The sequence below is a fragment of the Nipponia nippon genome, unplaced genomic scaffold (genome assembly GCF_047370975.1).
Source record: "Nipponia nippon isolate SJK-2023a ecotype South Korea unplaced genomic scaffold, ASM4737097v1 scaffold_16, whole genome shotgun sequence".
Taxonomy (NCBI): Eukaryota; Metazoa; Chordata; class Aves; order Pelecaniformes; family Threskiornithidae; genus Nipponia; species Nipponia nippon.
The window spans coordinates 11,803,272-11,817,242 of NW_028262332.1; the positions used below are offsets into that span (position 1 = coordinate 11,803,272).

General features: G+C 55.6%; 1 protein-coding gene across 6 annotated transcripts in view; it reads left to right on the top strand.

The window, feature by feature from the left end:
- Positions 1-1,682: 1,682 nt before the first annotated feature.
- ADGRD2 (adhesion G protein-coupled receptor D2) overlaps positions 1,683-13,971 on the top strand; it is a 30,191-nt gene continuing 17,902 nt past the window's right edge. For 2 of the 6 annotated variants that reach the window (XM_087753445.1, XM_087753448.1), the window contains exons 1-16: positions 2,462-2,561; positions 4,017-4,094; positions 4,182-4,245; positions 4,962-5,192; positions 5,937-6,590; positions 7,254-7,352; positions 7,801-7,886; positions 8,279-8,560; positions 9,215-9,262; positions 9,878-9,989; positions 10,381-10,515; positions 10,782-10,902; positions 11,685-11,790; positions 12,065-12,120; positions 13,246-13,372; positions 13,485-13,588. In XM_087753445.1, coding sequence (XP_087609571.1) covers positions 4,047-4,094; positions 4,182-4,245; positions 4,962-5,192; positions 5,937-6,590; positions 7,254-7,352; positions 7,801-7,886; positions 8,279-8,560; positions 9,215-9,262; positions 9,878-9,989; positions 10,381-10,515; positions 10,782-10,902; positions 11,685-11,790; positions 12,065-12,120; positions 13,246-13,372; positions 13,485-13,588 — 2,273 coding nt within the window. In that variant the 5' untranslated portion in view covers positions 2,462-2,561; positions 4,017-4,046. Of the gene's footprint in view, positions 2,149-2,461; positions 2,562-4,016; positions 4,095-4,181; positions 4,246-4,961; positions 5,193-5,936; positions 6,591-7,253; positions 7,353-7,800; positions 7,887-8,278; positions 8,561-9,214; positions 9,263-9,877; positions 9,990-10,380; positions 10,516-10,781; positions 10,903-11,684; positions 11,791-12,064; positions 12,121-13,245; positions 13,373-13,484; positions 13,589-13,971 lie in introns of those variants that run through there. The other 4 variants (XM_087753447.1, XM_087753449.1, XM_087753446.1 and 1 more) reach the window with 3 other exon arrangements.

Below are 13,971 nucleotides of genomic sequence, written 5' to 3' on the forward strand. Positions count from 1 at the left end.
AGTGCTTTGTTCCATTTCTCAATGCATCTTGCTTAGACACATGGCTTTCTACTCCACTTGGCAAATATTTGATTTATAAAGATTAACATGTTGCTAGCCCATGTGCTGGGAAGCTCTTCCAAGGGTTGTGTGAAAGATGTGCCTTGAGGGTGGCAGATCAGGGTTTACTAACTGGTAAGGATAACACTTCCTAAAATGCACCTGAGCTGATTTTTTAAATTGACTGCATGTAAACAGAATTGCAACCTATTTAAAATAAGCTAACCCGGAGTGACAGCATCACCCAAACTGCACAACACAATTTGCCCTTTGCTCAGCTGCTTATTAGAGAGATTTACAGGCATTAAAGTACATTGGGATTTTACCATCTAACCGTCCCAAGGTCATATGTCTGCTTGCCGAGGTCTTCTTGGATGGACATCTCTTAACTCAAAGAACTCTGTTATTTCTAATTTATTTTGAGATGTATGAATGGAGGCTGACTTCAGGAGCTGCCTTTGCCCTAAGGAGACAGCTGCCTGGCTGGAGTATTTGCTTTGTGGGAATCAGTGCCGATACAATGATGAATTACCAGCGCTGGTGGCGATGGCTCTGCTGCCATGGCAAGGAGCAGATGGCAGCGCCCACGCGCGTGCGCGGCCGCAGGGAATCCTCCGGAGAGCCGCGAGGGCCAAGGAAGCGTCCTGCGGGCCAGGCGCTGGGCCCCGCTCTCCGGACCTGCTCAGCAGCCCAGGAGCCTGCACTCTTTGGGGCCTTTTAGCTGCGATTTTAGGTGGAAGGACAGCAAGGTGCCAATTATTACCTTCCATGTGCTGGCTGTCGCCCTTCCTTTGAAACGCCAGCGAAGCGCTCTTGCCGGAGTCTCCAGAGGCGTCCTTGATTCCAGCCAGAGCATCAAGTCTTATTTGAAAGTCCAGTGTGTGATTATGGAAGTTAGTTCACGTTTAAATCCAAAGAACTTGTGTAGGTGAGGTTAGAAACTCCGGTGGCATTCAGTAAGCACAGTAAGAAACTTGTCTTCAGCTCTCTGCATGTGCACAGAGGATGGTTGATTTTTATGGCTACAGAAAAGAGGAGCAATGCGGGAGGCTGCGGGCTGGATTCTGTTTCTAATGCTACCAGAAAACTGCATTTAGTGCTGCTACAAAAGGTGTTTAATTCTGTCTAAGACAGGGGCATAAAGAAAATAGTTTATTATCTGCTGGGGAACTCTAACTCTTATTAAACCTAATCCAGCCGTAAGTTTGAAAAACACTTTGCGCTTTTCCTCCAAAGATCTTTGGTGCGAACTTGGGCTCTGCCTCGCACCCTTTGCTCCCTCCATCACTCGGGGAGCAGGATCCAGTTTTGGCCAAACCGCAGTGAGTTGCAGAGCCCTCTCCCGGTGCGGCCACGCAGCTTGGCAAGCCTTTGGTGCTCTGTGCCATGCTGTCCTGAGTGCCAGGCCCTTTCCCAAGTGGCAGCGGTGACTAAGCAGCCCAGAGCAGCTGCCTCCAAGGTCCATTCTTCTGTGAGAGATTTATTGCAGCGAGCAGAGGCGCTGGGATGCGGTAATTGCCTTCATTCCCGGACGAAGACCCTGAAGAACAAAAGCCAGTTGCCCGTGAATCCATGGTGTGATTCAAGCATGCACTGGGAGGGGAGGAGTGGGGACTGCGTGCCTGTTGCTGTAGCAAAAGTGAGTGGGCATTAACCAAAAGAGCAGCTCTGTCCTGCGAGGCGGGGAGAGGTGGCCGTCACGTCCTCCCCGCGGCTGCCGTGGGCCCGGGCTTGAGGAAACGCCAGAACGCTGAGGCCGCTCGGCGAGGAAATCAGGCGGGGGACGCGCTGGAGGTGCCCTGCCGAGCTCCTGCCCGTGCGACTCTGCCTTTCAGCCCTGCCCCTGCTCGTGTATCAGCCCGGGGGTTTCGTTTGTCCTCCTAGACATCTCCTCTAGACCTGACCTTCTTCACCTGCGCTCCCGAGCATGCAGGTATTAGACTCTTGCTGCTGTGCGGATCCCCGGTAACTCCCCCACCGCCTGATTTTCCTGCCAAGAGCACGTGCCAGATTTCCCGGGAAGCTTTATCGGGGACTTCCACGGAGAAGTGATTGCCTGGGAAGAAGATCCCCCGCGCTGCCAGCACAGGTTGCGGAGCGGGGAGGACTGTGAGTGCTTTGCTGTCAGCCGGGGCGAGGGCGTCGGGAGCGGAGCGAGCTGCAGGAGCCGTCGTGGGATTCGGGAGCGGGGGGGGGGGTTGCGGGGGGGGGGTTGCGGGGGGGGTGTCCCCGAGCCCAGCACCGCCCCTGGGACTCGGTGTCGCCGTTCAGGCGCCGCCCGCCCGGCCCGGCCCGGCCCGGCCCGGTCCAGCCCCGGCCCCCGGGACCCCCGCCCTCCGTGCCGCCGCCCGGCCCGGCCCTGCCCGCGGGGGCGGCCCGGCGCGGGGAACGGCAGCGCCTTTGTGCGGCCCGGGCCCGGCGCTGCGGGGCGGGGGAGCCGCGGAGCCGAGCGGGGCTGCGAGGGGCGAGGCGCCCGGCACGGAGGAGGCTCGGCGGCGGGGCGGGCTGCGGGCGGCTGCGGGGTGCGGAGCGCGGAGCGGGGCGGGGAGCCGAGCGGGGCGCGGGGTGCGGAGCGCGGGGTGCGGGGCGCGGTGTGCGGCGTGGGGCGGGGAGCCGAGCGGTGTGCGGAACGGGGCGTGCGGAACGAGGCGTGCGGAACGGGGCGTGCGGAGCGGGGCGCGGGGTGCGGCGCGGCGCGGGGAGCCGAGCGGGGCGCGGGGTGCGGAGCGGGGCGCGGTGGCCCCGCGGAGCAGAGCGGGGCGGCCCGGCCGCGGGACCCCCTCTCCGTCGGGGCCGTGGCTGCCGCCCGGCCCCCCCGCTGCCAGCCCGGCCCTCGGGCTCGTCCCGCCGGCGGCTGCGCCGCAGCGAGCCCCGGCCCCGGGCCCCCGGCGCCCGCGCCGCCCGCTGCATCGGCGGTCGCTGCCGTGTTTGTCTGCCGGGGCCGCTGCAGCTTTCCCGCGGTGGCACCGCCGGGGCCCCCCCTGGAGCGGTGACGGGCCGGGGCCGGGGGGCGGAGGGGCCGGGGCCGGGGCCGGTCCGCTGGCGGGGCGCTGCTGGCTCCCGTCCCCCACCGAGCCGAGGAGCGCGGAGCCAAACGTGCTTCTCCCCGGGGGGCCTGGAGCTGCCTTCTGCGTTTAGAGAGTCACTGCTGCACTTTGGAAGACTGGTTGTGGATGTATTTAGAGTCGGGGCTTCAGAACCGATCCCCTTACTCCCTTAGCAGCAAAGTGCTCCAACGTGTGCTGTTCTGGGCGCGCAGCGTCCCGTTGGGAGCAGGGAGGTGACTGGCAGTGGCAGTGCCGAGAGGCAGCTTTAGGACTTGTTTGCATTGGAGATCTCATTGCCAGTTTCCACGTTTGTATCTTTACATACCCTTTTCTACGACTTTGCTAGGTTTTATACGGCCTCACGCTCAGGCTTTCCGTCCGGCGGCGAGGCGGGGGCTCCCCGCAGCGTCCCGGCATGGGGCAGCGCTGCGGGACGGCTTCGTGGCGCTGAGCTCTGCGGTGCCGAGCTCCGCGGTGCTGAGCTCTGCGTTCAGGCGCTGGTCGCGCAGGCTGCGCTTGCCGCTCTGCAGGATCGGTGCTGGTGCTGTGTTCCTGCCGGCTTTAAAAGAAAGGAGAAAAGCTGCCAGTGATGTGACACTGTTTAACAATGCAATTTATGATGGCTTTTTTATGTATTTAATGCAGATAAGGAGGCTCTGCTAACTTGCCTATTACTATCGCACATCTGTATATGTTTTATGATTAATTATTCTGTATCCTGGAAACAAATGTTAAACTGAGACCTTGAGTTCTTTAAGAACTGAGAATTATTTTGATAGGGTACTACCCGGAGCAGGTATTTCAGAGAGGGTCGTTTTCTCTTTTTTGATTCGAGACTTTGGGAGGCCAGCAGCCTTGTCTGAGAACCAGCTTTCTGCAGCATGCTTCTGTCTCTGCAATGCATCTCTAATGATGTTTTGTTTATTCTAGCAAAGGGCGAAAGCTTTCCAGCTGGTCAGCATGTTTAGGAGAGACTTGAGACCTGATTCTTGGTTCTTCAGCTTTCTGGTGAGTTTTACAGTAATTTTTATAATTGGAGTATTTGAGATGATATTAATGCTTTATCTGAATGTTACAAAACATCCTCTCCAACAGGTCGGTAGCCTGTCCAGGAGTCTCTTTGCCTTTGCAGCCCTTGCCAAGAATCAGACTTCTAAAGGTTAGTGGTTTTATCAGCACTTCTGTCTGTTTTTACAAGCAATATTCAGCACAGAGAAACAACGCATAAAAAGGTGTCCAGGCAGAAACAAAGGTAAAGAAGCTTTTTCTGATACCCCGTTTTGTGCCTGAAATTATATTTGCATAGCTAAGTATTTGCTTGGCTAACTATGAAATTACTGTCTAAAATCAGGTGAGTACTGCTCGGCTGCTAGTCTTTGTGCCGCTGTAACTGCCAACAAAACAGGTTATTTTGTGCTTGCAAATCGCATCTGCAAATGCAGAAGCTGGTAGGAGCTGGATAAACTGAGGACATTTGCCTGTAGGTAAGGGCTTTGAGCAGGCTGCCCCGAGGGCAGTCCCTGGGCGTGCCACAGCCAGCTTTTTCTGTGGACTGAGCTCGGCGAGGGTTTGCGTGTCCCACAGAAGCGGGCCCAGCTCCAGCCCTAGGCTGGCCCTTCCGTTTGTGAGCAGGCTCACGGACGTCCCTCGGTTTATGTCCAATATAGTCCGGACTTTTCCATCACACTGTGCCCACCGAACATCCCGAGGGCTGGATATGGAAATGAGCTCCTGCCTTCAGCTCCTCGGGGGTGCACCAGGCAGTGTTTGTAAACGCCTGGGGATGCTGCAGGAGACCGACCCTGTGGTCTGTGTGGCGCGGAAGCGGGTTGGAGAGCCTTTCTGTTGCTCCACGTTGTGTGTGTCTTTCTCCAGGCTTTGCTCCTGTCACAATTGAGACCTCAAGACACGTGTACGAATATGTGGCCACTGCTTTGGACTGGTGGCATGCAGACAGATACTGTGAACAACGCTTTGCCCAGCTGCTTTTTGAGCCCCAGGACAGTGAGCGAGCTTCCTTTAGCAAACTGCTGCAGTCCCACCACATCAGAGGTTCTGTCTGGCTAAACGAAAGGGATGGTGTCCTGCACAAACCAAAATGGAGACGTGAGTATAAGTGGGCTTGGACTATTTGGAGACGTGTTCATTGCTGAATCTTTTTCATTCTGAAAAATTAATCTGGCTGGAAAAGTTGCCAGTCATTTTTTATTGTCACTGTGGTAGCACCCAGGACCCCCGTCACAAGCTGGAACTGGCAGCATGAACAGCAGTGATCCCAGGGCATCAGCTGGTCGCTGTCAAGATTTTTTAATGCATTGGAAGAGAAGGGAGTTGCAAACGGCTCCTCTGCTCTGTCCCCCTGCACCATCTCCCTGTGAAGCAGGTCTGGCTTTGCCCAGCCTCGCCGTTCCTGACCTGCGGGTCCTGGAGAGCAGTGATGTTAGAGACAGGACCAGGAGAACGGGCGCTCCCCAGCAGCAAGGCACCTCATAGCAGATGCCTCAAAGGTTTTATTTGACTATGCTCTTGGTTGCTATAGCATGGGATGCTTGGGAACATGTTGTTCCTTCCATATTCCTTGTTTGCAATCCTCTTTGCTAGAAAACTAAGTTTCTGGAAATTACACTTGCTGAAATGACGCAATGGCAGCTTGCCTGCCTTCCTGATGCCCTGCAGGCACGGGGAGGCAGAAGCCTTGCTGCACGCTTGCAGGATGGCCTTGCCTGCAGGGTCCGTGAATTCTTAGCTTGAGTAGGAGGCAAATGAAAATGATGGTCTCATCCCTGTGGCAGATGAGCAGGCTTTGGCCCGTGCATCTTCCTTTGTCCTGGCTGAAATTTGTCCTTCTAGGGGACCACGTTGTACCAGTCCTGGTATTCGGAGACAAAACAGACACAAAGTACGTGAAGGTGCTATCTGACTTCCCAGCCCTGCCTGCTGTCACAGCCTGCGCCCACCTCCAGTGGGACACCAGGACCCAGGAGATCGCTACCATCTTCTCCTATGCTGTGCCAGCTTTTATTAACGAGTTCCAGCTCCGTGGCTTTGTCGACGAGGAAGGCTTTGTTCGGTTTGCTCTGATAGTCCACGGGCACCATTCCCCATACCTGCCCGTGTTCCGTGCTGATGGACAGTGGCATCACTTCTGCGTGACCTGGCAGCAGGGAAACGGGACCTGGGCCATCTACGCCGACGGTAAAAGGAGAGCGTCTGCCAGCGGTTTGTGCGCTGTGGGGCCGTCTGCCCCCCAGGCTATCTACGGCCAGGGGACTTTCATAATTGGACAGGATCAAGATTCCCTGGGGGGCACCTTCAAGGAGAAAGAGTCCTTCAGTGGGAACATCTCCGACTTGCACATCTGGCAGAACACCCTCAGCGCGGAGCAGATTGAGAAAGTTCGGTCGTGCTGGGTGGTGGAGCAAGACCTGGTGTTTGGGTGGAGCTCAAACGCTCTGGAGGTTGAAAGCAGCGTTCAGGAAGTGACGGCGCAGTTTCTGTGCCCGGGTAGGTCTCGTGCCCCTCGCTGCTGCAGGTCCCTTCTGCAGTGGGGGGTCAGCACGCAGGGACAGTCCGAGAAGCTGGTCCCGTCCTTAGAGAGGGAATTTGGTGCCGTTTGTGCAATGGTCCTTCTCCTTCGGGAAGGAAAGCAGAAGCACATTCAGAGCTGTGCTGGGCAGTTTACAAATCGCACTTAAAGGCACGGTCATCACTAAACCCTCGGTCACTGAAGACCCCTGCAATGGCCCTGGCAAAGACAGCTGCTCAGGTGTCCTGGGCTAGTTACAGGCTTTCTCTGCTGCTGAGGGAAATGGCTTGCTTCTCAGTGGTGCTGTTTCCTGGGGTTTGCACACCCAGTGCTTCGGCGCTCTGCTGGGAGGAGGGATTCAGTCCCTCAGCCAGACTGGTGTGACATTACTGATAAATCACAAACTCGGGACCTGGCACTGCCGCCTCCTCCGAGGTCCTTCTGGAGAGGATTTACCAGGCGGGTCGGGAGGGTTTCTGAGCCCAGTCCCTGCTCTGCTCTGGCTCTGGGGCTGCTTAAGGAGCAGCCCACAGCTTTTGTCTTCAGCGGGGTTCGTGGATTGCTTGCAGGAAACATGATTGCTGCTGGGGATGGCGTGTCTCTGGGGGACCCGCGCCTTCTGTTTCTGTGTGTTTCCACAGGGCCTGTTGAGGAATGCCGAGTTTTTGAAGTTGGCACCAGTGGATTCAGTTACGCATCTTGTTTGCAGTCTTTGCCTTTTATCTGTCGCTACAGAAAGGGTACAGCATCTGTTATTTATTTATTCATTACTTCCATGGCATTCAATCCTGGAGGTCCTAGCTAGGATGATGGCCAGTGATGGGGCGGCCTCGTGTCTGCTCTGAAGAAATCGCATGCAAAACCTGCTGTAGCTGTGACTTTGCTTCAGTTGCATGCACTTATTTTGCTGTTCTCCAGTTAAGCAGTGGTTGTACATGTTACACGGCTTCTGGATGCAATGCTGTAGAGTGTCTCCCAGTCCAGGCGTCTCCAGACTCGTTGGCCAGGGGGACATGGGGAGGAGGCAGAAAAGAAGTGTTAGTCTGCCTCTCTGGATGGGATCTTGTATTAGAAATAGACCTGACTGTCCTACCAACTTATCCACCATTCCCCAGGCTTTGAACATGGCTTGTGGTAACCACGCTGCTACACACCACAGCAATGGTTATGCTTTTGTTTGATTCTCAGATGCATACTGGCAACTGCAAAAAGCTCAGCTGGAATCCAGCCATTCCCTTGTCAGCCGTGTGAACACGCTTGCAGAGAGGACTGTGGTGAGTCCTGCAGCCCCAGCAGCGGCAGCTGACGCCGGCAGCAGGCAGGAGCTGTTGGCGTGGACTTGCTGGCACCTACTGGTGTTGGAGGTCACTGCCAGCAGTTATGCCTGTGGCCTTTTCTGAGCTGCTGTCAGACAGTCTGACCAATACGGCTGTACCTCGTGCGGTGATCAAACAAACACAGTGTTGCTTCAGGCTGACTCGTCTCACTGAGGCTGAGGGGCTGGACAAGAGAGTTCAAAATGTCAAGGCTGTCCCCTGAGATATGCCTGGTTGGCCAGGCAGGTGTCCTCACGCCAGCGAGGGCATGCAGGGCATTGCCAGGGCGCAGCTGGCGATCAGGCAGAATCAGGGCTCTGCATTGAACTAAAACTTCTTTTCCGTGGCAGATTCCTGAGAACGTCTTCACCAGTGATGTCCAAGACATGAACCTCTCTGTTGCTGTTGGTGCTCTTGATGTCTTGGCAACTGTTCTGAGGGAAGGAGAGACACCCGTGCTGGAGTCGTCTGACCTCCTTGCGGTGCTTCAATTACTAAAGCAAGTTTCTGATGTGGAAGTCCAGGAGGGAGAGGAGCTGAAGATGTTGGAGCAGTTGGGCCAGTATTACCTGGAAGTGACTGACTTAATCTTGGAAGAGCAGAATATTGAAACGTGGTCATCAGTCAGCCAGGTAACGGTGTCACCAGCAGTCTGGCCACTGTGTGCCACATCTGTTCATCTTGCTGTGTGTGCAGCTCCTCGGCCTGCTGTATGACCACAGGCTGAGGACCTGGCCTTGCATGGTCACACGTAGCCTTTCTGGCCGTATTCTGGAGCTTGTGAAAATGCTGCAAGCGTGGGCGTGGAGCCTCTCTGCCAGCTGAGATGAGGACCGGCTGCCTTACTGTTGCCTCCTTTGTTGGAGGTGCAAAGAAGCTCTTCTGCAAACAAGTGCAGTCAAGCGGTGCCTTCCTTGCAAACCCCTCCAGTGGTTGTCTCGGCTCTCTTCAAGCTTCTCCACTTTGCCAGCCTGGATTTACAGGATTACACACAGTTTGCGGATTCCCGGTGCTTTGTAGATTCCTTGCTCCCACATCCTGCTGTCTCTGGCAGGGCAATGCTCTTCACTTTATAGTTTGTTGTATTTTCCATGGGTGGGCTGCCAAGGAGCTATCTGTCATCAGCCCCCACGCTGTTCAAAACACTGTCAGGCTTTGTGTGAGGGATTTCCATCATCCCACCCCCGTTAGGTTTTTCTCCATTAGCTTCCTCCCTTCTCACGTGGGTCTTTTGTGTCTGTTGTATGGTCTGCACTCTCCACCTGTCTCTGGGAAATGTGTGACAGCGTCTGGCCTGGCCAGTGCTCCAGGAACCAAGCCAGGGACCTCCTGAGGTGAGAGGATGCTGAATAGTTCAGGGTTTACCTCGTCGCTTACAGCTGCTTAGGTCTCCGTGGCCACAGTTACTCACAGCTTCTTGATAGTGGCATAAAACCAGCTCCGGCCCAGCGTAGCTGGTGCAGCAGATCCATCTGCTGAAGGAGAAAGGGTTTGAGTTTGTGTAGTACAGGGGAGGCACTTGTGCTGCCCAACACGGGCAGGACCTTGAGTGATGGGGCCGGTCACTGCTACCCAGCCAGCAGCGGAGTCTGTTTCTGGGTGAAACCTTTTCCAGGAAGAGAGAATCGTTGTTCTACAGCTTTGCAAAAATCAGGAGTCAGGTCTAAAAATCTGCTTTCTTTCCAGAAGCTTATTTAGTTATTTATTTCCATGCTGGTTTAATGGCTTTTTATAAAGACTAGCAAGTTTCCCTCATTGCCAGTCTCATCTCCTTGCTGAAGAAACAGGGAACATCCTTTAGTGAAGAAAGCAAAGCAAAGCAAAAGCCTTGAGTCCCAACTTCTCTTTTTCTGCCCAGGACCAAGCATTTAAGAAAACTCTTGTGAACTGTGGGAAGTGTGAGCAGGCAGTGCAGGTGCTGATTTCCATTGCTCTCTCCCTGTTTGCAGGTTATCAGAGGATCCATGGCTGTTGTTGAGCTCTGCGACAGAATGGTGTCACACTTAGCCCCACTGCTGACCACAGGGAGGACAAAGATCACGATCCAGCACGGGAATGTCGGTGAGTGGCACTGGCAGAGCTGGGGGAGGGCATCTCACCGGGACCCAGCTTAGTCGTGCTGTCTGGTTCCCAGTCCAAGCCCACCCCTGGCACCTCTCCTCCTCTGGCTCATCTCTTGCTAACCCTGCAGCCTTCTCCCCGTTTCCTCCGTGCAGAAGCGTCACAGTGTGGGGCCACCTCTCACACTGTGGATCGTAAGAGGATTGCAAGAAACCTTTGGGCCCAGGAGACAAACTGAGCCCACATGCACATGGTTTGCACTGAAAGGGATCTGTCTGCTGCTGCTCTGGGTCTTGGCTGGGGTTATAACGTCCTTGTGGTACTTTGCTGTAGCAGTAGCTCTGGAGGAAGGCCGAACCCTGGTTCAGTACCTGATTTTACCCCTTCACAGGGATGGAGGTCAGGAAGCTGGAGCTGAGCAGGCAGGAGCTGAGCAGTGAGGCGTACCTGGTCCAGAGCCCCGAGAAAGGCAGGCACGACCTCATTGAAGTTCCCGCAGAAGAAATGCAAAGGCTGAAAGCCAGAGGTAGGTTATGACGCCTGTGCTTCCTTGGATCTCCCCTCGGCGCTTCTGCAGCATCTGCCTTAATGGCGCAAGGCAGGTGAATGGTCAAAGGGAGATGGGCCGTGGGGGAGAGATGATTGCAGCCTCTCTACAGGCACAGCTTGGAGCTGTGGGTGCCCCGGACCCCCAGTATCACACCCCCAGAGCAGCGCAGCGGTGCTGCAGCATGGGCTGCTCAGAGCTGCCCTGTGTGCTTGCACCCATCCCGCCATGCTCTGTCCCTCCAGGTCTCCGCAGCATCACGGTGAAAAACATGTGGTTCGGCTATGGCTCCCTGCAGCGCTGCCTGTCCAGCGCTGGCAGCGGTGCTGTCTTCCAGGACGTGGCTGCCTCTGACGGAGGACAGAAGTGAGTGAAACAGAACCCCCCCGCGCCCCAGGGCTGCCCTCTTAGCACCCCAGCAGAATTAATTTCCAAGCCTGCGTTAAGTCTCTCAGTGCCTCTATTTTGGGGCCACATCCACCCCGCTCCATCCCATCCCATTTGTCCTTGTCCCTGCTTTCTCCAATATGCATGTGGAGACCGAGCAATGGAAAGGGGCTCCTGAGTCAGTGCCTTGTGGAGGCAGAGGCCCTCGGCACACCTCGCCCTGAGCTGCGCGGTGGGGCTGCCTGCGTGCCGCGATGCACCGCGGCGTCTGTCCTGCCTGCCTCTGGTTCCCTGAGGTTACTGCCCTGCTGGGGTGCGATGGGGACGGAGCTGCTGCAGGGTCCCCTCTGGCCGGGGCAGCAGCTGCTGGAGCCGGTGCCTGCGGGGCGGGAGGCCGAGCCCCGCTGCTCTCCGGGAGCTCGCTGAACGCTAGGTGGGGATGGCAGCCCGCGCATCCAGCGCACCCACCGCCCATGGACCTTGGCTCGGCCATGGCGCCGCTCAGCTGCCAACCGCTTAGGATGCCCCAGTGCCTCATCTGTAGGGTCACCTCCTGCAGATGCAGGGGGAGCGGTGGTGGTTTCTGCTTGCCAGATAATCTGAGGGAGTTTCTGCCCTATGCCCAGGCCCTTTGCTGGCGGCACTGAAGCTCTCCAGAAGTGGCTCTGGATCTCTCCAGCTGCCCTGTATAACGTGAGATCCTGTTTTCCAAACGCAGTTTGTGGCTCCTGTGCCTGTGAGCAGCATGCTTTCCCTGACAGGTCCCTGAGCACCACGGTGGGCACTGCTGTGATCTCATCTGCCCTGCTCAGCGACTACCAGGAGATTAGCACGTCTGTGCGCTACCGCCTGCAGCACCGCGTCCAGGTACCCCGAGGAGGGGCTGTGCTTCCCAGTCGCCTCCCCCGCCGGCAGCATCGCGCAGCCTGACCCGTCAGGCTGTGCCCAGCCTTGGCTCAGGGCCCCCAGAGCTCTTGGACTTAGGGGTGTCCCGTGCCCAGGTCTCTCACCTTGACTCCGGTTTCCCTGGGGAGGTGTTTGTCCTGCGCTGACAGACCTTGTTGCAGCCTAGTGAGTGAACTGCATCGGGCTGCATACAGTACGTGCATGGCTGTACAATCTCCTCTCTCTCTGCCTGCAGGACCTGCCCGATAAGCTGGTGGGGCCCATCTGTGCCTTCTGGAACTTCAGCCTCAGGTGCCTTGTTTCAGTTCGGGTCCCCAGATTTATGAGCTTTTATTTCCACTGGAAAACCAAACATAACAATATAAATGTAACGGTAAGACTAGGGATCTGTAATTCTTTGCCTGCTTTGCGTGCTGGCATCCTCTGTCTGCTGGAGTAGAGCGCTCTCCTGGGAAGATTTCCTTTGGAAAAGTCACTCACAAGCAAGTGACCTTTAATGAGGTATGTGCAACTAAAATGGAAAGCCCTAGTTAATTATGATCGTTGCCTGCAACAAAGAAGGGTTGGTCCAAGATATATGGCCCAACCGATATGCAGGACTCCCAGCCCCATAAATACTGCTTGGCATTGAGAAGTGTTTTTGCTGAATGTCACTGCAGTGAGAGCACTGAGACTGTGATATATCACGGATTGGTAATTAAGTCATTCAAGTGCAAAAATACTCCTTAGGGTCCCTGTTCAGTAACAGGCATGGATCAGTTTGGGGAAGGTGGGAAGAGGGTGGTTTTGGAAGCAGATGGTTGCTGCACAAACAGTTCCACTAACCCTGCTCTGAATTTGATCTTCCCGTGGCGCTGGGGCAGGCTCAGAGGGGCAGTGCTGCCGGTGAGGACAGAGCTGACCCGGCACAGCCTGGGACCCTGCACAGGGAATTCAGGTCCGGAGCTTTGCTGGCTGCCCGGCAGCGGAGAGCAGCTGGCTGGCTGGAGACCCGCTGGCCTGTCCTGAGAATCGAGAGTCCAGTGGAACTGCACCGGGTACACGGCAGGCCAGGCTGATGCAGAGGGTTAGACGTGTCTGGTCCAGTGATGCTCTCGGTGAATGTGCTGTAAAAGGAGCTCTTCCCTGAGCTGTGCAACTACTGAGTTCTGTTTAAAGCAGTGATGGCTGAACTGTGCTTTTTAATACACACATTGATACTAGACCTGTTTTCTTGTGCTTGCCTGACGGATAAGGCAAATCTGGTGAGATGCAGGATAAGCCAAAGGGAAATCCATATGGAGACCTGTCTCTGATATACTTTCCTCATTTCCGCTCTGCTTCTTCCGGAAGAATAAAATTCCCTTAACGCCTTGGCTTTCTGTTGAAGTGGATGGTAATTTCCATGTGTTTTCTCTGGTTTTTGCTGCATGTTAGCCCAGATGCTGGCGGGATGTGGTCCACAGCCGGCTGCTCTGTGGTAACATCTCTCCCGGACTCCACTGCCTGTTTTTGCAACCACACCACGAATTTTGCTGTGCTGCTGCAGGTTTACGAGATGCAGGTAAGCGAGGAGCCTTTCTCTGCTCGTCGGGGGGGTGGATGCCAGACCTGCGAGCAGTCTGCGGTTAATTTGTGGGGGTTTTGTGTCTTCTGTTGTTTCATGGTTGGAGCAGAGGACCACTAAGGAGGAGCTCACACTGCAGACCTTGACTTTTATTGGATGTGGAGTTTCCTTCTGTGCCTTGATAGTTACCTTCATTTTATTCTTGGCAGTTGGGTAAGAAAAGTCCAGACGCTTGTAGCCTTTTCTGCATTTTTTGTTTGCTATTTTGCTTCAGAACAAGTACCCAAGCAAGGTATCCTTGGTCAGGGTGGGGCGATGCAGGTATGCGGGGCGAGGCTGGGGAGCGGCACTGGCGTCGGTAGCGGAGGGGAGGGACAGAGCAGTTGTCGTGGGCTGGGGGGTGCAGTGCTGGTTGTTTCTGTGGAGATGCTTATGTGAGCTGTGCACACACCTGAGTGCCCATGGAAGCATTTTTTTATCAATGACAACGTTTACCATAAAAGCTGCTCTGCTAGAGTTAATGTTTACAAAATAAATGGAGCAAAGACTATTTCTTCAATTGTAAACCCTTCTGTGTCACTCGGCAAGCACAGAGA